General features: G+C 44.5%; 3 protein-coding genes across 3 annotated transcripts in view; 2 read left to right on the top strand and 1 right to left on the bottom strand.

Moving 5' to 3' along the window:
* Positions 1-270: 270 nt before the first annotated feature.
* On the top strand, positions 271-4,776 carry LOC117401290 (mucin-16-like). Its single transcript, XM_034916158.2, has 9 exons — positions 271-467; positions 602-744; positions 886-953; positions 1,158-1,330; positions 1,554-1,750; positions 2,172-2,239; positions 3,005-3,168; positions 3,625-3,743; positions 4,111-4,776. Exons 1-9 carry the CDS (start codon positions 440-442, stop codon positions 4,195-4,197), a joined length of 1,047 nt encoding a protein of 348 aa, XP_034772049.1. The 5' UTR covers positions 271-439; the 3' UTR covers positions 4,198-4,776.
* Positions 4,777-12,170: 7,394 nt separating this feature from the next.
* LOC131721836 (actin-3-like) lies at positions 12,171-13,475 on the top strand. Its single transcript, XM_059014830.1, has one exon. The coding sequence runs from the start codon at positions 12,171-12,173 to the stop codon at positions 13,473-13,475; it is 1,305 nt and encodes a 434-aa protein (XP_058870813.1).
* Positions 13,476-22,789: 9,314 nt separating this feature from the next.
* Positions 22,790-27,998, bottom strand: part of LOC117968486 (nuclear factor interleukin-3-regulated protein-like) — a 16,247-nt gene continuing 11,038 nt past the window's right edge. The window contains exon 2 of the mRNA XM_034916156.2: positions 22,790-25,059. Coding sequence (XP_034772047.2) covers positions 23,703-24,590 — 888 coding nt within the window. The 5' untranslated portion in view covers positions 24,591-25,059 and the 3' untranslated portion in view covers positions 22,790-23,702. The remainder of the gene's footprint in view (positions 25,060-27,998) is intronic.

Below are 27,998 nucleotides of genomic sequence, written 5' to 3'. Positions count from 1 at the left end.
ATCTCCTTCCACACATCTACACTTTAAACAGTGAAAAAGACTAGTTAATATATGATGGAAAGTATCTTTATATTTTCCCCTAGGTGATCCAAGCCTTCAAAAACAGCAGTTTGGCTTCTACCTTTTCTACTTGCAAACTGGTTTCTCTCAGGTAAGAACCATTTCTACTGAACTATTTGTGGTGTGCAGGTGCTTCCATACCTGCCTGTGAATCTCACACCTGTATGTATATTACCTTGTGCCTGTATGCAGAAAAACTCTACATGCGATTTCGAGCTGTTTTCTTCTTTTTCGCAGTTCTGGGTCCACCAACGGTACGGCAGTCAGCCTCGATTGCACCTTCCTCAACAACACATCAGTATCTCCCATTGACAAAGTGACAGCTTACAAGAAGCTGAATGAGGAAACCAAGAACTGCACCTCCTTGGGACCATATACAATGAACAGCGATAGTCTCTATGTCAATGGTAAGTACTGGTGCTGCTTTTGGTGTTGACAGGGTCATACATATGAGAAACATAGTTTTTATCTAACTGCATTCGATCTTTTTATAATATGTTTTTATGTAACTGTATTGTATCTCTTTTTACACAATTTTCAGGGTATCATGAGAAGCCAGTTCCCTATCCTCCAGCTCAGTCTTACCCTCTTAATTTTACAATTACTAATTTGAAGTTCATACAAGACCTGACAAAACCAGACTCACAAAAGTATAATTACGTCGAGGCCACAATAATTACCCTGGTACGTACAACAAAATCACATTTTACTATACTTTGATTTTGATTTTGACCTTTTATTCATAACAAAAACCTGCTTTACATTACTCAAAAGAAAACTCAGTTCAGTACTGATGAAACTGGCTTCATGTTTTTTATATTACAGATGGATAATCTTTTTAAAAGCAGTGAAGTGAGCAACTCATACCAGGGGTGTCGGATTGTGAGATTTGGGTAAGCGCATTCCTTTTGCATACATCTCATATTTAAAGATGAACTCACTTCATCGCTCTTTTTTGTTTTAACGTAAGCTGCTTTTAATGTCCCATTTAATTTCTGCAGTTTTCACCCTCCTCATCCTCACTATCACTTATTTTATGCTTTTTGGTTCTTCAGTGTGTCATAGTAATTCGCTTCACTTTTGTATTCCTTCCACAGGTCTCAACAAGATGGAAATGACACTACTGTTAATGCTTTGTGTGATTTCAAATCCGAGAGTTCTGAAACGGCAATCAATAAAGTCAAGGTGTATGAAGTGTTCAAAAATGCAACATATAACCTCAAAAATCTGGGACCTTACAACCTTGATAAAGACAGCCTTTATGTCAAAGGTGAGTTCCTTAGAGTCCCACCATCCATTAATGATGAGTTAGCAGCAACAAGGTGTCCACACCAGGAGTACTTGTTTAAAAAGCATCCTCTGTTTGTGTCAAAATGAATTAAAAGACCCTTGAACTGAAGCATTATAGCACATGTTTAACTTTGGAATATTTCCAGCTGTATTATTATGAAAATACACACATGTTTATAAAACAGATACATATTGTGTTTCAGACTATACAGAGAGAGACTCTTCACTCCCCATCCCCACCACCACCCCCACCACCACCAGTCCTCCGATAGCCATCAGCCCCAGTGACATGGTCTTTGACCTCAATTTCACCATAACCAACAGAAACTACAGCCCAGGCATGCTGGATGACACAAACTCGCCTCTGTACAAGGAGATTCAGGCCAATGTAACAGCAATGGTAAGAGAAAAACCTGCTCAATATGATTTGACACATACTTTCTTACTTTCCTTATACTGTAACAGAGCACCAAAAGACTACAGTATGTGGAATAGAAGTAGAAATATAAGCCGCGCTCCAGATAATCTGTGTACCGGGTGTTTTACGCATTGAAGAAATATTAATTATGCATGATATTTAAAATGAATGCCTAAGACTTTATTATTGTTATTATTTTTTAAGTACAGTTGAATGCACTCACTGGCAATGTGTGTTTTTGACTGTTGAATATGCGACTAGATTTACAGTGTTTAAATTACTCAATGACCCAAAACCTTTCCTGCAGCGCTGAATAAAAGAATATAAGTACATGTTTTGAGAGTGCAACATGGTTTAATATGAAAACAATGACATATTTATTTATTTTCCTTCTTTAACACAGCTTGCTGCATTGTACAAAAACAGCACCGTAGGAAACAACTACAAGTACTGTATAGTTACAGGTTTGAAGTAAGTATCTTAAATTGTGGTGTTTGTCTTATGGTTAGTATAGTAAGCTGAACCCACCTGAGCAGCCCTTAAAACTCTTCAGAGAATAGGAATGCCTCGTCACACATTCTGAGGGTATAAATATACGGTAGAGATTGTACTTACAGAATGTTGAAGCCTTCATGCATGGATTCATCATGTTTCTTAACAGAATGTTGAAGTCTTCATGCATGGATTCATCATGTTTCTTAACAGAATGTTGAAGCCTTCATGCATGGATTCATCATGTTTCTTAACAGAATGTTGAAGCCTTCATGCATGGATTCATCATGTTTCTTAACAGAATGATGAAGCCTTCATGCATGGATTCATCATGTTTCTTAACAGAATGATGAAGCATTCATGCATGGATTCATCATGTTTCTTAACAGAATGTTGAAGCCTTCATGCATGGATTCATCATGTTTCTTAACAGAATGTTGAAGCCTTCATGCATGGATTCATCATGTTTCTTAACAGAATGTTGAAGCCTTCATGCATGGATTCATCATGTTTCTTAACAGAATGTTGAAGCCTTCATGCATGGATTCATCATGTTTCTTAACAGAATGATGAAGCCTTCATGCATGGATTCATCATGTTTCTTAACAGAATGTTGAAGCCTTCATGCATGGATTCATCATGTTTCTTAACAGAATGTTGAAGCCTTCATGCATGGATTCATCATGTTTCTTAACAGAATGTTGAAGCCTTCATGCATGGATTCATTCTTTTTTTTCCCTACAGGTTAGGTTCTGTAAAGGTAAGCTGCGATTGTTTCTTTAAGCCAACGGATGAGATCAAAACCCTTGACAGTGATATCATTAGAGACACATTTGCAAAGGGAACCAACAACACTGATTTACTGGGAGGGATGTATAACCTGCAAAGGGACAGTTTAAGTGTAAAAGGTAAGCATCTGCTGTACTGGTTAACTCTCCACTGTCACAAACATACAATCTAACTGACGATCCTAACCTATAACCACTGAAAAATATACATGGAAAATGTAAACCAAAAAAAATGTATAGAATTTGTGGTGAAACATTATATTTGCCTCACTGAAAATATCACCATATGATTTATAATAATGAATACTGCCATCATATCAGTCATTACATTATTATTATTATTTGTTTATTTAGTAGACGCCTTTATCCAAGGCGACTTACAGAGACTAGGGTGTGTGAACTATGCATCAGCTGCAGAGTCACTTACAATTACGTCTCACCTGAGAGACATGATTATAACATTGAGCCAATGCAATATTTGTATGCCAGTATATATGGATATGATTATAAGGACAGTTAGATTTACAAGGACTATACCACTAATATTACTATTTTTCTTCTTTTACCTTGTTTTAGACACAACTGTTGTAATCGTGCCTCCTCAGCCAAAAGAAGAATTCCCTTTCTGGGCCATCATTATCATTGTCCTTGGTATCATGTTTATCCTGTTTCTGATCTTCCTTCTGTGCTTCTTGGTAAGATCATTTTACTACTGTTAGTTACCACTAATAATAAACATTATTAAATCATAATCCTCCCCAATTGATCACCATGCTGCAGATAAGCTAACAGGGCTTCATGATGTCCTTGTGTGACAGCTTGGTTCTAAGCAGCAATGCAACCTGACCCTGGCTTCTATTCAGAGACCTCGCCTTATCTTTCATCACAAACAATCAACAAGCAGTTATGTTAACTGCGTTGGATATATGTGTTTAAATAATAACAGGAAATTAGATTGTTGACCAAGTTTTTAACCAGCTAGGAAGAACAAATAAGATAATCAACAATACACACAGTCAAAACGTAGCCTAATATTGCCTTTTTTCTTGTATCTTTTCCTAGTTGGCAATGGTTAGACAGCGCAGGCGTAAAGACTCGTACCAGGTGATGCAGGCTCCCCATGGCCTGTACTTCCCCCACCTGAGATGAAGACGTTTTCCAACACTTTAATGAATGATCTGAGGACCTGGGGGGAAAAGGACAAGAAAGAGGACAACATTGAGCCAATGCAATATTTGTATGCCAATATATATGGATATGGTTCTCTGGTTAATTATGACTTTTAAATGATGTGCAATATATTTATTCAAGCTATTAAGAAGACATTTCTACTTGTAGTTTATTTATTTTAATGGGTTAATCTGTAATAAAAATGTTGGCCCTATATATTCATATTTTAACTTTGCAAAAAGAAATATATCTCTCACTCTAACATGGGTAGCCAAAAACACTGGAACTTTCACAGATAAAAATAGGATTTATATATTTTGGATGGCTCCAACGACAACATAGATTCACAGTCGATGCAGATAGCCCAAAACATGCTGTAACATCAGCAATAAATATAGGGGAAAAGGGTTCAAATCAATATAATAGTGAATCAAATTAATCTTGTTATTGTATATGTAAGTAAATATTATATGTGTAGTACCTGTCATGATTGAAATGATTAAAATGCCAGTGGCATGTTTTATTTTTCAGATTTCAAATAAATTATTACTCCTGATGCAAATTAACTGATTGTGCTGTCCTGTTTTCTGGTGTATAAAAGATGATTTATTAGGAAAGGTCATCGGATCTAAAAAGTCTATCTTTTACTTTGTCAGTATCTCTTCTATCTGTGTGGTGTCCACTAACTGCAGTTGCCTTTGATGTTGAAACGAATGCAAATGTCACAACATTAACAAATACATATGACAGCAGGAGAGAGAAGGAGGGCTCACAACTTGACAACACTCACAATCTCATTTTATATTCAGATGTGATATTATTCACCACACAAGCTGTTCTCCTGCGCAACCCTATAGGGAGGGCCGTTTCATTTGAACGTGCTCACTGTTTTAGGCAGCCCCTGTTTCAGAATTGTTCTCTATAGTACCATTATATCAGGTTGTGTATAACACGTTATACTTTCTTCTCTGTTTTACCATTTGAAGTTACAGAACAATACCAGTACATAATTACTAGTCGTTATTAGAACGACAATTTAACCATTTCTGTTCATTTGAAACCTGTAAGACAGAAACCCCATATATAATACAGGTATCTGTATATCCCAAAACTTTAAATAATATGTTGTTTATCCTAATCGTAGTAATGTAAACTGGAAGAAATAAACAAAACACACTTTGACCATTTGATGTGTATTTTAAAAACTAAAATAAACCTTGACAAAATGTTTGAACAATAACTTTTTTCTCAACGTTTCGGATTTAAATTAGCCAAGTGGAAACTTAGTTTCACAAAGTCTGCGCCCAGGTCCTGCTAATTAGTACACGTCGAGGTGATTTTAATGATAATTACCTGGCAACTGTACTCGAGTACGGACGTCTTAATACAATTTGCACAAGAAGTACATTTCACTGAACGAACAAATAATAATAATAATAATAATAATAATAATAATAATAATAATAATAATAATAATCCTGGCAGCGTCAGTCCGTGGGTGGCAGTTAAACACCTTTCCGTGCACGAGAGTTTCGTTTATTTTATTTGAAATCCTTTCGAACTAATGGCTCGAGCGCTGCCCGCGCCCGGCGACTGGCCGCTAAAGAGTTTCCCAGTTTGACTGGTCTGTCTTGATGGCGATGCAGCGTCGACAAACTCAAGACTAGCCAGTCATATCTTATAGTTTAAAAAAAAAAAGTTTATGTTTTTAATTCACACACACACACAAACACACACACACACACACACACACACACACACACACAACAACAACAACAACAACAAATGCATTCCTTATCAGGACCAAGGGTGTTTTGTAGAACATAAAATCGAATCAGAAATGCTAATTACGTATTTCAGGTATAGCCTGTAAAAAGCTTCATTTGTCAGTGCAACCATTATTATTATTATTATTATTTATTTCTTAGCAGACGCCCTTATCCAGGGCGACTTACAATTGTTACAAGATATCACATTTTACATTTTTTTTCACATTATACAGATATCACATTATTTTACATACAATTACCCATTTATACAGTTGGGCAACCATGGCCAGTGGTTGTGTGCAAAATTATACAAAACAAAAAAAAAACCAACGATTTCAGATTGTGTAACGTGCGGGGCGCGGCAAACCAGTCGGGGTGTGCACAGCTACACCGGGGGCAACTAGACTCAGGTTAAACCGCCAACATGCCGTGCAGTAATGCGACCACGCCAGCTCTGAGAAAAGAGAAGAGAGCGCCAGCGCTTCGCATGCTGCCCTAGTTAACAACACGGGTTCGTTCACTGGGAAGGAGCAATGCGCGCACCACAAGGAAGGCACAGGGCGAGCAAAATGGAGTTCAATATGTTTATTTATAAGCAAATATGCTTTTCGCATGAACAAAGAGAATATATCCGTGAAAAAAAAATAATGAAGCATATTGCAATTGAGAGCTCAGTTATAATGCGAGCCAGTAGACACAGGGGGTCCCCGGGACCGGGAAGCGCTGGAGGGCGAAAGCAGAAACTTTATTTCTTAGCAGACGCCCTTATGCAGTACGACTTTCAATTGTTACAAGATACCACATATTTTTACATACAGTTACCCATTTATACAGTTGGGTTTTTACTGAAGCAATCTGGGTAAAGTACCTTGCTCAAGGGTACAGCAGCAGTGTCCCCCACCTGGGATTGAACCCACGCCCCTCCGGTCAAGAGTCCAGAGCCCTAACACTACTCCACACTGCTGCGCGAGGTATGCGAAACAATGAACATGAACAAACAATTTGGCATGACACCACCTCGGGTCGACGATCTACCTGTCCGCAGGACGAGGCAGGACGAGGCATACAACTATAATCAGGGTTTAAAAGCAGGCTATGGCGGGTTGCGAAAGGAAGGGGACTGTACTAGCGGTAATTATTCAATCTGGATTCATTAGATGAGATGATTCAATTAGATGCAGTGATTTACTTTACTTTGGGTTCGTTGCAATTGAGACACAATTTAATACGCAGCTGGGGACTATCTTGGGCTGCTAGTTCGTTGCAATTGGTATTAGCTTGCGTGCTGGTTTAGTACCGTTCTTCGTGCTATCCCCAGCTAGTACGCTCAGTTTAGTTCGTTGCAATTCACCCTGTGGCTGCAGGAGCCAAGCCCTGGGTATCCGTTCATTTGGTAGACGCCTTCATTTGCATTGGCATTTTCCCCGTAGGTTTTACTCATGACATGCTTGAACTCTGTGAGAGGACACAGTGTGATAAATACAGCACAAAAACTGACATAACGAAATTCACCAAACCACACCTAGCCCAAAGAAAACAACATCTACCGAGACTCACTGAGTTAGTGAGGGTGTGGGGGGGGGGAGCGCAGAAAGGACACGTATTAGCAGAGATGAAGAAATACATAAAGCCATCTTTTTATTATCTATTATATGTGATTTCAGTGTGCAGTGTATGTGATTTCAGTGTGCAGTGTATGTGTATTTCAGTGTGCAGTGTATGTGATTTCAGTGTGCAGTGTATGTGTATTTCAGTGTGCAGTGTATGTGTATTTCAGTGTGCAGTGTATGTGTATTTCAGTGTGCAGTGTATGTGTATTTCAGTGTGTAGTATATGTGATTTCAGTGTGTAGTGTATGTGTATTTCAGTGTGCAGTGTATGTGATTTCAGTGTGCAGTGTATGTGATTTCAGTGTGCAGTGTATGTGTATTTCAGTGTGTAGTATATGTGATTTCAGTGTGCAGTGTATGTGTATTTCAGTGTGCAGTGTATGTGTATTTCAGTGTGTAGTATATGTGATTTCAGTGTGCAGTGTATGTGTATTTCAGTGTGCAGTGTATGTGATTTCAGTGTGCAGTGTATGTGTATTTCAGTGTGCAGTGTATGTGTATTTCAGTGTGTAGTATATGTGATTTCAGTGTGCAGTGTATGTGTATTTCAGTGTGCAGTGTATGTGTATTTCAGTGTGCAGTGTATGTGTATTTCAGTGTGTAGTATATGTGATTTCAGTGTGCAGTGTATGTGTATTTCAGTGTGCAGTGTATGTGTATTTCAGTGTGCAGTGTATGTGTATTTCAGTGTGCAGTGTATGTGATTTCAGTGTGCAGTGTATGTGATTTCAGTGTGCAGTGTATGTGATTTCAGTGTGCAGTGTATGTGATTTCAGTGTGTAGTGTATGTGTATTTCAGTGTGTAGTATATGTGATTTCAGTGTGCAGTGTATGTGATTTCAGTGTGCAGTGTATGTGATTTCAGTGTGCAGTGTATGTGATTTCAGTGTGTAGTGTATGTGTATTTCAGTGTGTAGTATATGTGATTTCAGTGTGCAGTGTATGTGATTTCAGTGTGCAGTGTATGTGATTTCAGTGTGTAGTGTATGTGTATTTCAGTGTGTAGTGTATGAGGTGTCCGTTTGAATTACGTCCTAACGGCACCTCATACTTTTCCTTTAGCTGGGAGCCACTCAGCTGTCCATTGGAACTGTTAATGTGAGCTCTATGGGGTGCAGGAAGCAGCGGCGTTATAGCGTGCTGCCTTCCGTGACAGCAACGCAGCTGAAGGGGTGCGTGTCAACCGGCAGCCCCCCTGGAATGTGACGATTACAATCGCAGAAATGCGCTGCAGACCTCAAACGCACTTTTAGGGGTTAATAAAACGCGAGGTGTATTGAGCACCCACGCAGATAGCTCGCGTGTAAGAACGCTATTCAGGATGCATCGGCGTTTACATTTGCATTCTTAACGTTGTGTTGAAATGTCAGGGTGTGTTCAATAACCTTCAGAGCGTCTTCAAATCCCTGCCCTTGAAACAGCTGCACCTTTCAGTGCAGGGATTGTGTGTGACTAGCGACATTGTCGTCAACAATAGAAATACCAGTTCAAAGGTGTGCTTCCATCTATTATCATTTTTTTGTATTTTAATTGTTTGGTTTTTTTTTTCGTCTTTTTAAATTTGAAACGCCCAATTCCTGGCAGTGGCGCGACCTCAACACCCCCCAGAGGACTGGAGATCAGCGAGACGCTTCCAGTCCGGTTCATGACGACTCGTCCTGGAGATCAGCGAGACGCTTCCAGTCCGGTTCACGAGGACTCGTCCTGGAGATCAGCGAGACGCTTCCAGTCCGGTTCACGAGGACTCGTCTGGACCTGGAGGGGGCGCTGGAGCGAGACGAGGTGAACTACAGCAAGCTTGAGCAGAACCTCGGCACAGACTGGCATGACTCACTCAACACTCCACGCTGCCAGGGCTGGGGCCACACCAGAGGGCACTGCCCAGCCACTTTCAACATGGAGCCACAGGGAACCACGCCATGCTATTACTTTGATTATTATTATTTATTTATTAGCAGATGCCCTTATCCGGGGCGACTTACAATTGTTACAAGATATCACATTCTTTTTTTTACATACAATTACATTATTTTTTACACATTATTTTTACATACAGTTACCCATTTATACAGTTGGGTTTTTACTGGAGCAATCTAGGTAAAGTACCTTGCTCAAGGGTGCAGCAGCAGCGTCCCCCACCTGGGATTGAACCCATGACCCTCCGGTCAAGAGTCCAGAGCTCTAACCACTACTCCATACTGCTGCCCTAATTTGATTTGACCACATGTTTGTTTACAGTGTTTATCAGGACGTTGCATTGACTCCCACACACTGTGCATTTCTGATCTTCAAGTCCAGAGGGGCCTGAGGAAGGGGGATCGACATGATAATACAATGTGAAAGTTACACAGTCTGAAGGAAATGCGGCTGCATTTCTATCTTTGAAAAATCTGTTTAAACATTACAGGGACGTGGCCTGTCCTCATCAAGTAGGTTTTACACAAGAACATAAGAAAGTTTACAAACGAGAGGAGGCCATTCAAGAACATAAGAAAGTTTACAAACCAGAGGAGGCCATTCAAGAACATAAGAAAGTTTCCAAACGAGAGGAGGCCATTCAGCCCGTCTTGCTCGTTTGGTTGTTAGTAACTTATTGATCCCAGAATCTCATCAAGCAGCTTCTTGAAGGATCCCAGGGTGTCAGCTTCAACAACATTACTGGGGAGTTGGTTCCAGGCTCCCACTGTTCTGTGTAAAAAAGTGCCTCCTAGTTTCTGTTCTGAATGCCCCTTTATCTAATCTCTGTTTTTGTGACCCCTGGTCCTTGTTTTTTTTTTCAAGTCGAAAAAGTCCCCTGGGTCGACATTGTCAATACCCTTTATCAAGGAAGCAGTGTGGTCCAGTGGATAAAGAAACAGCCTTGTAACCAGGAGGTCCCCGGTTCAAATCCCACCTCAGCCACTGACTCATTGTGGGACCCTGAGCAAGTCACTTAACCTCCTTGTGCTCCGTCTTTTGGGTGAGACGTAGTTGTAAGTGACTCTGCAGCTGATGCATAGTTCACACACCCTAGTCTCTGTAAGTCGCCTTGGATAAAGGTGTCTGCTAAATAAACAAATAATAATAATAATAATAATAATTTTAGGATTTTGAATGCCTGGATCAGATCACTGCGTAGTCTTCTTTGTTCAAGACTGAATAGATTCAATTCTTTGAGCCTATCTGCATACGACATGCCTTTTAAACCAGTGATTACACACTCCTACACCATATATAATATGTCAAATCTGACACATTAATAAGCCCTTGCTGTAAATCCTAGTTATTCCAGTTTTGTTTAAGATGTGCCCTTTCACATTTTCTTCTCTAGTAACTATATGAACAAAACAGCATCAAACCGTCTGGCATTGTCAGCAGCAACACCAGACAACGCCTGGACACCTTGCATCATCCACCATTGCTTTAGCTTGGTGTGGAGTGAACGTCAGAGCTTCATGAACAGACAACAGCTGACCGGCGCCTGACCTCCCTTTAGGGTTTGCAGACGCATCAAACAGAAACTGCAAAATGTTTTCTTTAATCCAACTTTTGTTACACCTTTGCCCCTGAGAACAAAGTATGTAAAACAGATACTTACACAGAACCTCATACACTGTGGATTCAAATCCACATACACTACACACTGAAATCACATGAAATACACAAACACTACACACTGAAATCACATGAAATACACAAACACTACACACTGAAACCACATGAAATACACAATCACAACACACTGAAATCACATGAAATACACAAACACTACACACTGAAATCACATGAAATACACAAACACTACACACTGAAATCACATGAAATACACAAACACGACACACTGAAACCACATGAAATACACAAACACTACACACTGAAATCACATGAAATACACAAACACTACACACTGAAATCACATGAAATACACAAACACTACACACTGAAATCACATGAAATACACAAACACTACACACTGAAATCACATACACTACACACTGAAATTACAATTAACCCCATACAGTATTTACAATACCTTCACCCGTGCTAAACAAGCATAAACAAGTCATTTTAAATGATAATTCAAATCACCAGCAACCCATTCTTTTAAATAACCCCCAATCAACACATTTAACAGCTCAGCACATGTATTTACATGCAGGGCTTCCCCCGGACCCCTCTAATGACCTGCAGGACTTTTCTTTCCCTGCCACAATATATGCATTTAATAGTAAACAGAAAAATCTGTCAATGAAAATATACATACTGCAATGGCAGATATTCAAAAACTCATAATAAAAATAAATAATAGATAGATAGATAGATAGATAGATAGATAGATAGATAGATAGATAGATAGATAGATAGATCATGGAAAGTAATTGATATAAACAGATAACTGTGATTATTTATAATACAGCTATATATTAAAACAAATGAAACAGTACAAGCCAAGCAGGGCTGTGATTCCGATGATGTCACAATGCCCTCTGTGATGTCAGACGTCCGTGTCACCCCAACCCAGCTGTGCAAGCTCCCAAGCGCCACACTCTCCATATCAGCTCTAGCTGTGCTCAGGTAGAGAGCAATCGCAAACATGCTTCCACGTCCCAAATCCTCCAGTCCCAAATCCTCCTCTCCCACTGACTTCTTCAGGAGCTCCCCGAGCCAGCCCTCTTCCACCTCGTCCAGGAAACCCCCCTCCACAAGACCCTGCAGCCCCTCCAGAGCCTCCTCCAGCAAGCCCAGGAGCGGCCCAGGGGAGGCCCAGAAAGCAGCCGCCAGCGGCCCCCGGAAAGGCACCCGAGCCATCGTCATGGACATGGGCACCTGGAGCTGCAAGGCAGGGCTGGCCGGAGATGCAGAGCCCAGCAGCAGGGTGGGCTCCGTAGTGGGCTACCCCTTGAAGAAGAAGCAGAAGAGCAGCGAGGTGGGCAAGGAGGCCTTCGTGGGCAAGCTGGCTCGCTCCCAGCCTGACCTGGAGCTGGTGGAGCCGGTGAGCCGCGGGATCGTGGTGGACTGGGAGGCGGCGGAGGAGCTGTGGAGGCACGTCTTCTACAGGGAGCTGAAGGTGTCGCCCTCGGACCGCGGCGTGCTGCTCACCGACCCCCCCACCAGCCCCACCACCAACCGCGAGAAGATAGCGGAGGTGCTGTTCGAGACCTTCGACTGCCCCGGCATTTACGTGGCGTACCAGTCAGTGCTGGCCGTCTACTCCTACGGCCTCACCTCGGGTCTGGTGGTGGACTGCGGGGCCGGGGCCACTCGCACCGTGCCGGTCAGCGACGGCTACAACCTCCCCCACGCCATCGAGAGGGTGGACCTGGCCGGCGAGGACCTCACCCAGCACCTGAGCCGGCTGCTGCAGGCCTCCGGGAGCTCCTGCGAGAAGGGCCGGCACGTGGTGGAGGACATCAAGCACAAGTGCTGCTACGTGGCGGCCGACTTCCCCAGAGAGTGCAAGCTGAGCGCCGACGAGTGCGGCGTGGATTACGAGCTGCCCGACGGCTCTGTCATCTCACTGGGGCAAGAGCGCTTCAGGTGCCCCGAGGCTCTCTTCAGGCCCGGCATGCTGGGCTCCCATCTCAAGGGCGTCCCCGCCATGGCACTCCACTCCCTGTCCCGTGTCAAGTCAGCGGAGTCCCGCGCCGGACTCTACGGCTCCATCCTGCTGAGCGGTGGCTCCACCATGTTCCCGGGGTTCCAGGAGCGCTTTCACAAGGAGCTGCTGGCCCTCGGCCCCGAGCACCAGCCCCGCATCCTGTCCGACCCCAAGAGGAAGCACGCCGTCTGGTTCGGGGGCTCCATCCTCGCCTCACTCGCTGCCTTCCAGTCCCTCTGGGTCAAGAAGACCGACTACCAGGAGGTGGGGCCCTACATCATCCACCGGCGCTGCTACTAGAGACACACACAGAGACATAGAGACACAGAGAGAGACACACACACAGACACAGAGACACACACAGAGACATAGAGACACAGAGAGAGACACACACACAGACACAGAGACACACACAGAGACACACACAGAGACACACAGACACACACAGACACACACACACACACACAGACACAGACACACACTCACACACACACACACAGAGACACACACAGACAGAGACAAACAGACACAGAGAGAGAGACACACACAGAAACAAACACAGACATAGAGACACAGAAAAAGACACACACAGACACACACACACACAGAGACACACACAGAGACACACAGACACACACAGACACACACACACACACACAGACACAGACACAGACAGAGATACACACACTCACACACACACACACAGAGACACACACAGACAGAGACACACAGACACACACACACACACACACACACAAATCATTCCTGTGATCCCTGTCAATAAAGAACGTTTCTGTACATTAAGCTGTTTCGCATTGTGTGCTTTTCTTAGTGCTAAACTTGCCCACAGTGCAATGGCAGTATTTCACTTTTCCTCATGCTTTACTGTACTTGCATGTGTTTGGAATGCTTTCATTTGGTTTTCCCCATGACACATTGCAGTAAACTGTCAGAAGAGTAAAACTCAAATACAATTCCTTGGTGTCCATCCCCCGTCCCTCTGTGGGCGAGACGTTATCAGAAAGCAGACTTTACTGGCAATCCAGTTGTTTTACTTGGAGGGACCTAGCGTCCCTGCAGCAGGTGGAGGTTCGAAACAACCAACCCCCCCCCCCCCCCCCCCCGGGTTCTGTTTAGTTTTTAGTTTTTGTTTTTAAGTGGGAGGGGGGGCATTTTCTCACAAAGTGTTTTTCTCTGACAATCACAAGAAACACCTACGAGGTGAAACAGCCTGAACTGGTTTGTCCGGACTGTCTTCAAAATGAATAAAAACAGGTTTTAAATAATAACTAGTCAATTTCAATGACAAGCAGGTCTGCGTTTGGAGGGGACCTGAGGGTGAGCTTCACTGCCCTCTCCATAACCCTGGGATTAACCCTGTAGATTACACACCCTGTTTGAAACACCTCCCTCTGACTGTGCTTGAACTAGCGCCCCTGCTCCCCTGCCCCAGCACTGCGTTCTCAATCAGCAGGAAGGACGTCTGTGAGTGGTTTGGAGTGGCCAGGCTTCAGGACCCCAGTGAGCACAGAGCAATGTTCTGCCCAAGCCCTGGTTTCAATGCCGTGGGGACGCGCAGGCCAGCTCACCTGCACAATCACTCTGCCTTCACCTAATGTTCGTGTTTCTTTAGAAAATGTCCCTATGCAGCTATACACCAGCTACACCAGCACTCCAGGGAAGCTACAGATTTTCACACAGCACTTTTACACAAGTTTACAAGAATGAACTGGGTTTGCTACGTTCTAGCACCTTCACTAGACTCTCTCTGCTCTACTCTCACCGTGTTCAAACAGTTTGGAGCTGGGGATCCCAGGGGATTTCACGCAGGCCTGACGGTTGCTGAAGGGTTAAGTGCGTGGTGTGAGCCTAAACCACAGAGCCCTGTGTTCCAGGTCTCAGTATCAGTCAGTGCTGGAGGAATCGATCTCTTTGAAACATTTTCCAGCAGCACTCAGCGGACTTCCCCCCACCCGACTAACTGTACTCAGTGTTTAGAGTCACAGACACCTCATTGCAAAACCTGCCTCTCCACCTGCAGAAAAACAGTCTTTACAGCAGGGAATGCTTTGTACCAACAGCAGGTCATGCACCCTCCCTCCCAGTCCCTCCTCAGTTCTCACAAATAGAGTCACACTGCTTCCCTCCCTCCCAGTCCCTCCTCAGCTCTCACAACTAAAGTCACACTGCCTCCCTCCCTCCCAGTCCCTCCTCAGCTCTCACAACTGGAGTCACACTGCTTCCCTCCCTCCCAGTCCCTCCTCAGTTCTCACAAATAGAGTCACACTGCCTCCCTCCCTCCCAGTCCCTCCTCAGTTCTCACAAATAGAGTCACACTGCCTCCCTCCTGCCGTTGTTATAAAGTTCAGGCCCTCAAGTTTCCTGTTCGATGTCACACTGGCACTTCCAACCTGGTCCACCAGATGGTGCTGGTGTGTTCAGATAAGAGAATCTGAATTGCACACACACACTGCCCTGTCTCCCTGTCTCCCTGTCTCAATGTCTCCCTGTCTCCCTGTTTCAATGTCTCCCTGTCTCAATGTCTCCCTGTCTCCCTGTCTCAATGTCTCCCTGTCTCCCTGTCTCAATGTCTCCCTGTCTCCCTGTCGCTGTCTCACTTCGAGACCTTGTGGTTTGACACTGTTCCAGAGCTCTTCTGAAGTTTTAAATGTTTAAATATCTAAGCAGGATCTCACGGGATAAGCCTCGCCTCAAAGCATCTGTTTCATTGGCCTGCCCAATAGAAATATCATCATTGTGCTGTATGACAGATAGAAGCGGTTTGCCATTCACTCTCACTGTGATCCCAGATCACACAATCCAAACAGGAACCTCTGCACACACGTCAGGCTTCTTTCCATTCGAAGAAGAAATCTGCTTGTAACTGCAAGGGTTTTGTAAACTGCTGTCTGTCTGTCTTTCTGTCTGTCTGTCTGTCTGTCTGTCTGTCTGTCTATCTGTCTGTCTGTCTGTCTGTCTGTCTGTATGTGTGCCTGTCTGTGTGCCTGTCTGTCTGTGTGTCTGTCTGTCTGTGTGTCTGTCTGTCTGTCTGTCTGTCTGTCTGTATGTGTGCCTGTCTGTGTGCCTGTCTGTCTGTTTGTCTGTCTGTCTGTGTGTCTGTCTGTCTTTCTGTCTGTGTGTCTGTGTGCCTGTCTGTGTGTCTGTCTATCTCTGTCTGTGTGTCTGTCTGTGTGTCTGTCTGTGTGTCATCTGTCTGTCTGTGTGTGTATCTGTGTGTGTGTGTCTGTGTGTCTGCCTGCTCTCAGCCCTGCAGCCCCTCTCCCCAGTACAGTAGCTCAGTGTAGGGAGCTGCAGTAATCAGTGTGCAGGTTTCATAAGGGCTCTTTCCCCTCAAATCGGCAGATTTTCAGCTTTGACAGCGGGCCTTCCTCTTTTTTTTCTCAGCTCACCTCGCTCTGCTAAACCACATCCTCCTGCTATAATAAGCAGAGGCACGTGGAACAGATAAGGGACGCTTGCATTCACAACGCAGATCAATTCACAACACAGATCAATTCACAACACAGATCAATTCACAACACAGATCAATTCACAACACAGATCAATTCACAACACAGATCAATTCACAATGCAGATCAATTCACAACGCAGATCAATTCACAACACAGATCAATTCACAACACAGATCAATTCACAACACAGATCAATTCACAACACAGATCAATTCACAATGCAGATCAATTCACAATGCAGATCAATTCACAATGCAGATCAATTCACAACGCAGATCAATTCACAACGCAGATCAATTCACAACACAGATCAATTCACAACACAGATCAATTCACAACACAGATCAATTCACAACACAGATCAATTCACAACACAGATCAATTCACAACACAGATCAATTCACAACACAGATCAATTCACAATGCAGATCAATTCACAACGCAGATCAATTCACAACACAGATCAATTCACAACACAGATCAATTCACAACACAGATCAATTCACAACACAGATCAATTCACAACACAGATCAATTCACAACACAGATCAATTCACAACACAGATCAATTCACAATGCAGATCAATTCACAACACAGATCAATTCACAACACAGATCAATTCACAACACAGATCAATTCACAACGCAGATCAATTCACAACACAGATCAATTCACAATGCAGATCAATTCACAACACAGATCAATTCACAATGCAGATCAATTCACAACACAGATCAATTCACAACACAGATCAATTCACAACACAGATCAATTCACAACACAGATCAATTCACAACGCAGATCAATTCACAACACAGATCAATTCACAACACAGATCAATTCACAACACAGATCAATTCACAACGCAGATCAATTCACAACACAGATCAATTCACAACGCAGATCAATTCACAACGCAGATCAATTCACAATGCAGATCAATTCACAACACAGATCAATTCACAACGCAGATCAATTCACAATGCAGATCAATTCACAACGCAGATCAATTCACAACGCAGATCAATTCACAACACAGATCAATTCACAACACAGATCAATTCACAACACAGATCAATTCACAACACAGATCAATTCACAACGCAGATCAATTCACAACACAGATCAATTCACAACGCAGATCAATTCACAACACAGATCAATTCACAACACAGATCAATTCACAACACAGATCAATTCACAACGCAGATCAATTCACAACACAGATCAATTCACAATGCAGATCAATTCACAACACAGATCAATTCACAATGCAGATCAATTCACAACACAGATCAATTCACAACACAGATCAATTCACAACACAGATCAATTCACAACACAGATCAATTCACAACACAGATCAATTCACAACGCAGATCAATTCACAATGCAGATCAATTCACAACACAGATCAATTCACAACACAGATCAATTCACAACACAGATCAATTCACAATGCAGATCAATTCACAACACAGATCAATTCACAACACAGATCAATTCACAACACAGATCAATTCACAACACAGATCAATTCACAATGCAGATCAATTCACAACACAGATCAATTCACAACACAGATCAATTCACAACACAGATCAATTCACAACGCAGATCAATTCACAACACAGATCAATTCACAATGCAGATCAATTCACAACACAGATCAATTCACAACGCAGATCAATTCACAATGCAGATCAATTCACAATGCAGATCAATTCACAACACAGATCAATTCACAACACAGATCAATTCACAACACAGATCAATTCACAACACAGATCAATTCACAACGCAGATCAATTCACAACGCAGATCAATTCACAACACAGATCAATTCACAATGCAGATCAATTCACAACACAGATCAATTCACAACACAGATCAATTCACAACACAGATCAATTCACAATGCAGATCAATTCACAACACAGATCAATTCACAACACAGATCAATTCACAACGCAGATCAATTCACAACACAGATCAATTCACAACGCAGATCAATTCACAATGCAGATCAATTCACAACACAGATCAATTCACAACACAGATCAATTCACAACACAGATCAATTCACAATGCAGATCAATTCACAACACAGATCAATTCACAACGCAGATCAATTCACAACACAGATCAATTCACAATGCAGATCAATTCACAACGCAGATCAATTCACAACACAGATCAATTCACAATGCAGATCAATTCACAACGCAGATCATGGCACTGCAGGCTGAGAGATCACGCATGTTAGCGTGCGTGCGTGTGTGTGTGCGTGTGCGTGTGGAGCCGTGCAGTCAGGCTGGGGGGAGACTGGCCTTGTGTAACCTCACCTGGCTCAGGTGTGTATCTTCAGGAAGCTCGACAGACCACAGTGCTGCACAGACTCCACGACTGTCGGGCACACATCATGCTTTTCTGCTCTCTCTCTCTCTCTCTCTCTCTGTCTCTCTCTTTCTCTCTCTCTCTCTCTCTCTCTCTCTCTGTTCTTCCTTTCCAGCTCATGTTGATTTACAACTTTTTAAATTAAAAATAAAAATTATTGTTTGAAGTCTCTGCTCTACGTGCACAGGAAGAGAAGCTAAGCGAGAATGCTGCTGCTTCACAGAAATCTGTCTTTTTGAAGTTATTTACAAAGTGGAGAGCACAGTGTGTGTGAGAGAGTGTGTGTGTGAGAGTGTTTGTGTGTGTGTGTGTGTGAGAGAGACAGACAGACACACACACACACACAGACACACACACACACACAGACACACTCACACACACACAGGATGAGATTCAATGTGAATTCTTGCAGCAGTCTGTAGAAGTGTAGCTCAATCACAGGTAGTAATCTATGTGGTGTCACATTTGCTACCGCTAGCTCAAGAGCACACACCTTCTAAAACTACAGGAAACTCCAAGGGCACGAGCGTGTCATCAGCCGAGAACGCATGTCTGCTTCCCTTTAGCTTGTCCTGGTGGTTTTACCTGGCTGTAGTTTACTGCAGTATTACAGCGAATGCATTGCAAAGTGTAGTACAGCACAGTGGAAGCATGGAAAACCTAGAGAATCTCAATCGCAGAAGTGGCACTGAAGCACCTTTTATTAACTCTCTCCCTCCCTCTCTCTATCGCTCCCTCTCTCTCTCCCCATCCCTTCCTCCCTCTCTCTCTCCCATCCCTCCATCCCTCTCTCTCTCTCCCCATCCCTTTCTCTCTCTCTCTACCCCATCCCCCTCTCCCTCCCTCCCTCCCTCCCTCTCTACCCCCTCCCCCCCTCACGTGTGAAGGCTCAGCTCACATGTCTTTCCACTGCACGCACCTGGAACCGTCTGCCTCGATTGCAGTCATCTCACAAGGAACACCAGAGAGCGTCCCTCCTGAGCGTCTGCACACTCTGAACCACTTTATACATATTTAACATAGTGCGTCTATATACACGTGATATCTATCTATCTATCTATCTATCTATCTATCTATCTATCTATGTATACAAACGTGTGTAGTTATGGGGAATCAGGATGTGCACCTGCCAGCATTACAAAGGCCAATCAGATGTCTTAGGCATCGCATTGACGAACCCCTGCCCAACCCAAGCCTGCATTCATTTTTATTTAGTTGTGTCAAATGTCAAACTTTCAGCAAAGCTAGGAGCTTCAACAACTGAAAAAAATTACTGAAAATGTCCCCTCCCCCCTCTCCCCTCTCCTCCTTCTCTCTCTTACTCAGAGAGATCTGTGGTGAGATCTCAAGCACATTTGTTTTTTGCCTCACACGTCCATGTGTGACACAGGCAGCCTGGCTCTGCTGCGTCATGGTGATGTCACAGAGCTGAGTGCCGTCCCTCGCATCAGATTCATCTTTCACCTACTTTCAGAAAGAAACGAGCCCAGGAGGTGCAGGGCCGGGTTATCCAAACTACTTTCTGTACGTCTTTCATTGCAATTTACTTGTACTTGTTTTAAAAAGGACCCCCCCCCCCCCCCCCCCCCCGTGCAGGACTCGCAGACAGCTGTTTACTCCTGATTTCAAAAAGTTCATTTATAAACAACGAAGACGAGCTCAGAGCCCTTACAAATGTCCCCACGTTAACGGCCGTAGTTTTTTTTGTTTTGATGATTTACTTTCAATAGAAAAACAAGCCTGTGTTCAGAGTGTGCCTATGATCAAACCGACAGCGATGTCTTTTTGATGTGAGAGAAACACGACTGTTTGCTGAGATGAAAGTGCGGCTCCCTGCAGAGCAGACCCCGGCGTCTCCTCGTTGATCAGCGGGGACGGCTTGTCCTATCAGCGCGTCTACTAATGCGAGAGTGCCGGAGACTCTACAGAGAGTCCTGTAACGATTTCATTACATAGTTACAGCTTCACGCTCCCGAGAAGAAATTTTCCGTTTTTTTCGCTGCTTGTTTTTTACGAGTCGTCCCGGGCGGGTTATAATTAGCAGCACACCGAGCCTGAGGCCAGCGATGACATTATAAGGCTTCAAAGCAACTGTTGATGAATTACGAGCAGAAAGGGACGTCACAGAGGTTGTGATATGAAACATTTTCAGTGTAAGAAACATGAAGATATCGCACCTCCCACACACAGGACGAATTACCAAGACTCTGCTCCAGTGCGCACTTTGCAACCTTTTCTCTTGTTTTGCTAAAAAAAAAAAAAAAACCCTGCAATTCTCAAATTCGGGATAGGCCCGCAGTTGCAATGTTTAAGTGAGGTGAGTTTATCATTTCTGAAAGAAAACGAAGTGATGATTAAGAGATCTCTGAGACTCTAACCCCAGCAGTAAACATTTACCTGCAGACAATAAAAAAGAACAAAAACTTACTAAGTAGGTGTTTTTGATTTGATAGCTTTAATGCATTTGTCATTCATGGTTTTCGCTACACTAGTTTTGATTATTAAAATCTAAATAAAGAATTCTAAAACAAATCCACAGTCACATCACACTTTACTGTTTCTTGCGGTTTTCCCATCTGAATAAGAGGGGCGGGGCGGCAGAGCGGTACAACCCAGAGGGAAGCGTTTACAGCAGTGTTTGTTTGTTCTGCAGATGCCTTTATCCAAAGCAAAGACTAGGGTGTGTGAGCTATGCATCAGCTGCAGAGTCACTCACAACAACATCTCACCCGAAACAGAGAGCACAAGGAGGTCAATGATTTGCTCAGGGTCACACAGAGTGCGTCAGTGAGTGAGCTGGGATTTGAACCAGGGTCCTCCTGGTTACAAGCCCTTTTCTTTAACCACTGGACCACACAGCCTCCTCTTAGATTGAAGAAAATAAAGAAAAGGAAGTGTTACAAACTATTACCCTTGCATATCCATCCTCCATCTCTCGTGGAGCTCGGGGGTTCGAATCTGGAGCAGCACACAAGTGGAGTGAGTGTGGGGTCTCCACTGTGCGCCCTCACACGATTCGGCACAGAGTGGCTTACGAGAGAGGCCAGCGAGGATTGAATGATAGGAGAGTGCAGTGGGGTCTGTTCTGAATGGCAGGGGAGTGCAGTGGGGTCTGTTCTGAATGACAGGAGAGCGCAGTGGGGTCACACGCACGCACGCACACACGCATACACACACGCATACACACACACACACACACACACACTCACACACACAAACAGACACACTCACACAAAACCCCTTTTAACAATTTAAACAGTGAAATGTTTAGCTCAACTGGATCGAGTGTTTCTGCATGAGCACTAAAATATACAAGGACCAAAAAAAGACAAATAAATAAACAAACTATAATAATAATAATAATAATAAAGAAATGTAAAAGCCAAGGTGTGTGATGGGTTCTTTCTGAATGATGCTCCTGCTGGGTGTGAGATCTGACTCACTTTAGTGAGAATTCTAGTTGCTAATTGTACCATCACTCCTCACCACAGGAAGCTAAGCCTGAACCGTGTGTGTGTGTTTATGTGGTTTCACGTTGTGGCTTGACAAATATTTACCAGCAATGCAGGCTTCTATCTCCCTGAGCAGCCCTGTGTGTATCTGTGTAGGGGGCAGACGGGGGGGGTCTTGATGTGCTATATTCAACACCATCCGCCCCCACCCCACCCACACACACACACACACCCCCCCTGCCTGACCACTGCTCAGTGAGCAAGAGACAGAGAGAAAGAGAAACCTGGATATTGAATTGTTTCCCAGGGGTGGAGGTTTACTAAGAATTTGGTCCTGTGCTGAGTTGGCACTGCTGGTAAAACGTAAAGTAATAAATCAACTCAGTACATGTCACTCTGATTAGACTTCACCCCAGCAGGGTGCTCGTTTTACAAGGCAGTGTTTCACGCTCAGATCCTCGGCTGGTGCTGCAGCTCTGCTCAGCTGCTTGCTTGGAATCATTCAACTCGTTGGAGACACAGCAGTTGGAAGTTCCAGATACATAAAGGAATCTAAAGTGGAAATAATACACTAATAATACACAAATACATTGGGAGGGAAACATCTAGACACTGCGAAAGGGCAATATTAGTCGTTCTTACTGATCCAGAGATAACATATAGCTTTCGTTTAATTATGACATGACTGAACTGAATCAGAGGAACACATGTTTGTTGTTCCGCGTTGAATAAAGTACCCGAGCCTCCACATGGGGAATCGGCAGGGAGCTGTGAAGGCTCGCCACACCACTTCTGTCTGCATGGACTTACTGTCGATTTTGGAGCCCAGTTTTTCAAGCTCACAGTTTTATTGTGTACGTTGTGTGATTTTGTAAAAAGCCCTGAGACAACACACAGCTAAAGAAACATTGGTTTGGCAAATAGATTTATATAGAAAACATACAATCTTTAGCAATGCTAAAAAAAAAATTAAGAAAGAAGGTTTAGGACAAACAAACATTCTGTAAAACAACTAACAAAAAAGAGGCTCAGAGTTCTGCAACAGCTCTGTGAATCCTGGCAATGAGGGGATCTTGTTGCTACTTTGGTTGTCAATCGTCTTTCACAGTGTGCTGGCACACATGAAATATAAGAAGGCACATACATGCAGCATTAATGGCAGTGCAGTGCTTCTGCTCAGCAGTCAGTACCACAGTGCAGTCTATCAGTCCACGAGCTCTGGTGACGTTAGTAGGAGACGCAGTTCCTCTCTGTGCCTCCGGGGGTCCCTTCTCCCTGCCTCTCCGTCCGAGTCAGCCTTCCCCCGCCGGGCCTTGAGCCTCAGCTTGTGAGGCAGGGCAGCCATGGGGTCAGGTTCGGAAGCACAGCCCTTGAGAGCAGGCAGAGAGGAGGGAGTCGGAACCTGCTGCTCCCCCTCCCACTCCTCATCAGAGGCCTTCCTTTGAGGCAGGGGTGTGGGGAGGCAGGGGGGTGGGGAGGCCAGTCTCAGAGGCTCGCAGTGAGGGGGGTAGTGGAAGAAGGGATACCTCCCCAGGGCCCCCCGAGCTGGGGTGAAGGCTGAGCCAGCCAGGGGGCAGGACAGGCAGGGGGGAGCAGTCGGGGGGTGGGTGTGCGAGGGGAGTAGGTACGTGGGACGGGGAGGGGAGTCCTGGCCTCGGGATGTGAGAGGCTTGGTGCAGTAGCGCTCGTGGCAGGCAGGGGGTGTTGTCCTGTCCCCGGCCGGGCTGGGCCTCCTTGCCAGCAGGGTGCGTGCGTGCTCGGCGTAGTCGGCTGGGCTGAGGATCCCGAAGCGCAGCTTGAGTGCCAGCAGCTCGGCTCGCAGGCGCAGATTCTCCTCGCTCAGCCCCGCTAGCCGGCCCTCCATCACGTAGTCGTGGACCCGCCGCTTCTCCCGCGAGCGCTTGGCCGCCTCGTTGTTCTTGCGCCGCTTCTCCCAGTAGGTGGCGTCCTTCTTCTCGTCCGGCATGAACTCACGTTTCCTGCGGGACCCCGAGGGGGGCTGCACCTCAAACACACCCTCCACCTCAGGGCTCGTACTGCCCATGCTGCTGCCCCCACTGTCCCGCACCGGCAGAACAAACAGAGTCTCCATCGGGAGAGGCGAGGAGGCAGAGCGGGAGGGACAGCACAGACCCAGAGAGAGAGAGACTGAAAGGAAAACTGAGAAACAGAAAGGAAGTGTGCAAATGAGAGTCGAGTTTTAACTTGGTGGAAGTCGGTGGCAGCTTTGTCCTGGTTCTTGGTCCTGCTGTTGTGGAGAGGAGGCGTGCCTGTGTCTGGTTTCAGCTCACAATGCTCTGCCAGGTGCACACGGTGCTCCAGGGAGTTTTTCTTGCTCTTCGAGTTTGCCGGTACACTGATGAAGGCACTAGCGGAGATGTCTGTCTACTTGCCGTTTGGGTTGCAGTCTCACTGGGCAGATCCTGATTTCACCAGGCTTGTGACGCTGGCCTAGAGCTCCCCTTTAAGTTCTTCTGAAGCAGAAATCTCAAGTCTGTCTTTCTTTTCTACCGGAGTTGCTCACACAGCCCCACACACAGCTGCGCAGAGCTACACTAGATCTGAGAAGAGAAGAAAATGCACATTTATTAAGAATATACTGGCAGAATAATGATTTTTTTTTAACTCATAGAATGTTCTCCCAAATTCAGACTCACTAATCTACATACCAAACTATTCAGAATTCAAACACTTTTAGATAAAAAATTTTTTTTAAAATCAATCAAAGAAAAAAAAAAACAAACAGAAAAGTGTTTTTGCTCTTTCGGCACAAACACGCCTGGTTTAGCTGTTTCTGAAGCGGCATTCTGACGCAACAATGCGAAGGCTCACTGTGTTTACCCTGCTCATAATGGGAACTTTCCAAGGGGGAACTCCCACCACAGCTCATCCACTCTGTAGAAATGATCCAGCGTCTGAATGGCGTTCACTGGTGTCCTTAAAGACACGATATCAATCTACAGCCTCTGTGCCGCTCACATCCCAGAAGATAAGCAGCTATAATATATAATAATGCCCTTAATAATATACTAATGTATAATAAAAAATCTTTCATGACACTGATTCACTTCACCAATATAGGTGTTGTATCTCACCAGTTCTATTCAAAACTTGATTTCGTATTAGCCCACTCTTTCTTCATATTAACACAAAACATGTCAAAAAATAACGTGAAGCAGGAACAGGTTATGTAAAGAAAATGAAACTGCGGATGATCACGTTATTACAGGGCACCCCTTCTGTAGTTTAAAAAAGAAAACGCAGTTCTGAAATTAACAAATGTAAGGCCAACCAAATGCCTCTAATATAAAACAAGCGCTCTCATGACTCTGTAAAGCAGACTTTATTAAAATATCTGCTTGTTTGTAAAGTTTCTAGGTTGGGGCCCGGAGCCGTGGTGTGACTGCACTGACTGCGACAGATGAACAGCTGGGTGCACAGCGTGCGTCTGTGAGGTGCTGTGCACCGGTGTGTCACCTCATCACACACAGGGTTACTGCGACACCCCAGCAAAGCGCTCTGCGTGTTTAATGTGGCATTCACTGCATGACTTGAGTCTGCACCTGTTATCTATGCTCACAAACCCCTGTGTGTAATGAGCCAAAGCCTCTGTGCATTCTCAGTGCTTTCTCACTTATTACCATCCAGGGATACAGATGTTCACTCTGAGAGGTTTTGTTCACACTAATAATGTCAAAAAATAATGTAATATAAAAACAAACGCTTCCACGAATCTGTGTTTCAGATTCATCTGACTTCTCTGCTTCTCGGCTAGTCAGCAACTTACATGCTCCATTCTCAGCTCTCCAGCACCCTCGTGGCCCTGCGCTGCCATGCAGTGCACCCCCTTTATAAGACGGCCCTCTGACATGCTCCATTCTCAGCTCTCCAGCACCCTCGTGGCCCTGCGCTGCCATGCAGTGTACCCCCTTTATAAGACGGCCCTCTGACATGCTCCATTCTTAGCTCTCATGCACCCTCGTGGCCCTGCGCTGCCATGCAGTGCACCCCCTTTATAATACGGCCCTCTGACATGCTCCATTCTCAGCTCTCCAGCACCCTCGTGGCCCTGCGCTGCCATGCAGTGCACCCCCTTTATAAGACGGCCCTCTGACATGCTCCATTCTCAGCTCTCCAGCACCCTCGTGGCCCTGCACTGCCATGCAGTGCACCCCCTTTATAAGATGGCCCTCTGACATGCTCCATTCTCAGCTCTCCAGCACCCTCGTGGCCCTGCGCTGCCATGCAGTGCACCCCCTTTATAAGACGGCCCTCTGACATGCTCCATTCTCAGCTCTCCAGCACCCTCATGGCCCTGCGCTGCCATGCAGTGCACCCCCTTTATAAGACGGCCCTCTGACCAGTTATAAGGCAACATGATCCTGGCTTCCATTTTCCCCATAATGCCATTCCACTAGCGCTTTCATTCACATTATAAGGCAGAAGACAGTCTGGTAAGGACAGCATCATCACATTGTAACTGTTCAGAAATCCCAGTGCCTTGCTGTAGAGTGAAACACAGCGGCAGGTTCTGCACAAAGCTCTTAGAAATCCCCACAAGCGCTTTGAGAGGTTCTGATGAAGCAGCCCTCCTCTGCGTCTAGACAAGCGCAGGGAGACTGGAGCAGTGAAAGCTCTCTCTACCCACCGCTCAGCTCCCCCCTCCATCATCGCCGGGCAGCGCTCACACCTCACTCGCCTGCTTCTAAGAACAAAAAACAGCTCCACGTAAAAGCAGACCAAAAACTAAGCCTTTGAACTCTGTGATTCACTGATTTCACATCACTGTTAGTCACACAGAGAGGCGAGTAGCAGTCCAGCAAACCTGAATGTACTTCTGGTGATAGTGAGATCATTTCTCAGACTACCATTATAGATCTTGCAGTACAGAACACTGTCCTTAAAATCTTAATTTGGTTCAATAAAGCATTTTTTCATCTTATACCTAATGTAAAGTACAGTATAATTCAGCACTGAGCATCTGGGAGCAAGAAAATTCAATACAGTCTAGTATAGAGAACTCAGTGCTGTACTGGGGATCTGAGAGACAGCTAATTCAATACAGTCTAGTATAGAGAACTCAGTGCTGTACTGGGGATCTGAGAGACAGCTAATTCAACACAGTCTATTATAGAGAACTCAGTGCTGTACTGGGGATCTGAGAGCCAGCTAATTCAATACAGTCTAGTATAGAGAACTCAGTGCTGTACTGGGGATCTGAGAGCCAGCTAATTCAATACAGTCTCGTATAGAGAACTCAGTGCTGTACTGAGGATCTGAGAGGCAGCTAATTCAATACAGTCTAGTCCAGCATACCTAGTGCTGTACTGGGAATATGAAAAGTCTATAGTATAGATAACTCTGGGCATCCAATGCAGTATAGTATGTACAGTATAGTATGTCACTGCTCACTCAGGGCCTGAAGCAGTTCTCTGCCCACAGTGGGAAAACTTGCCAAGCCAGTGTGGCACAACACAGAGGGCGATACAGCAAGTGGAAA

The sequence above is a fragment of the Acipenser ruthenus genome, chromosome 49, assembly GCF_902713425.1.
Source record: "Acipenser ruthenus chromosome 49, fAciRut3.2 maternal haplotype, whole genome shotgun sequence".
In the NCBI taxonomy this organism is placed as follows: domain Eukaryota; kingdom Metazoa; phylum Chordata; class Actinopteri; order Acipenseriformes; family Acipenseridae; genus Acipenser; species Acipenser ruthenus.
The sequence above is the reverse complement of the archived record's forward strand: the minus strand, read 5'-3'. Positions and strand labels throughout refer to the sequence as shown.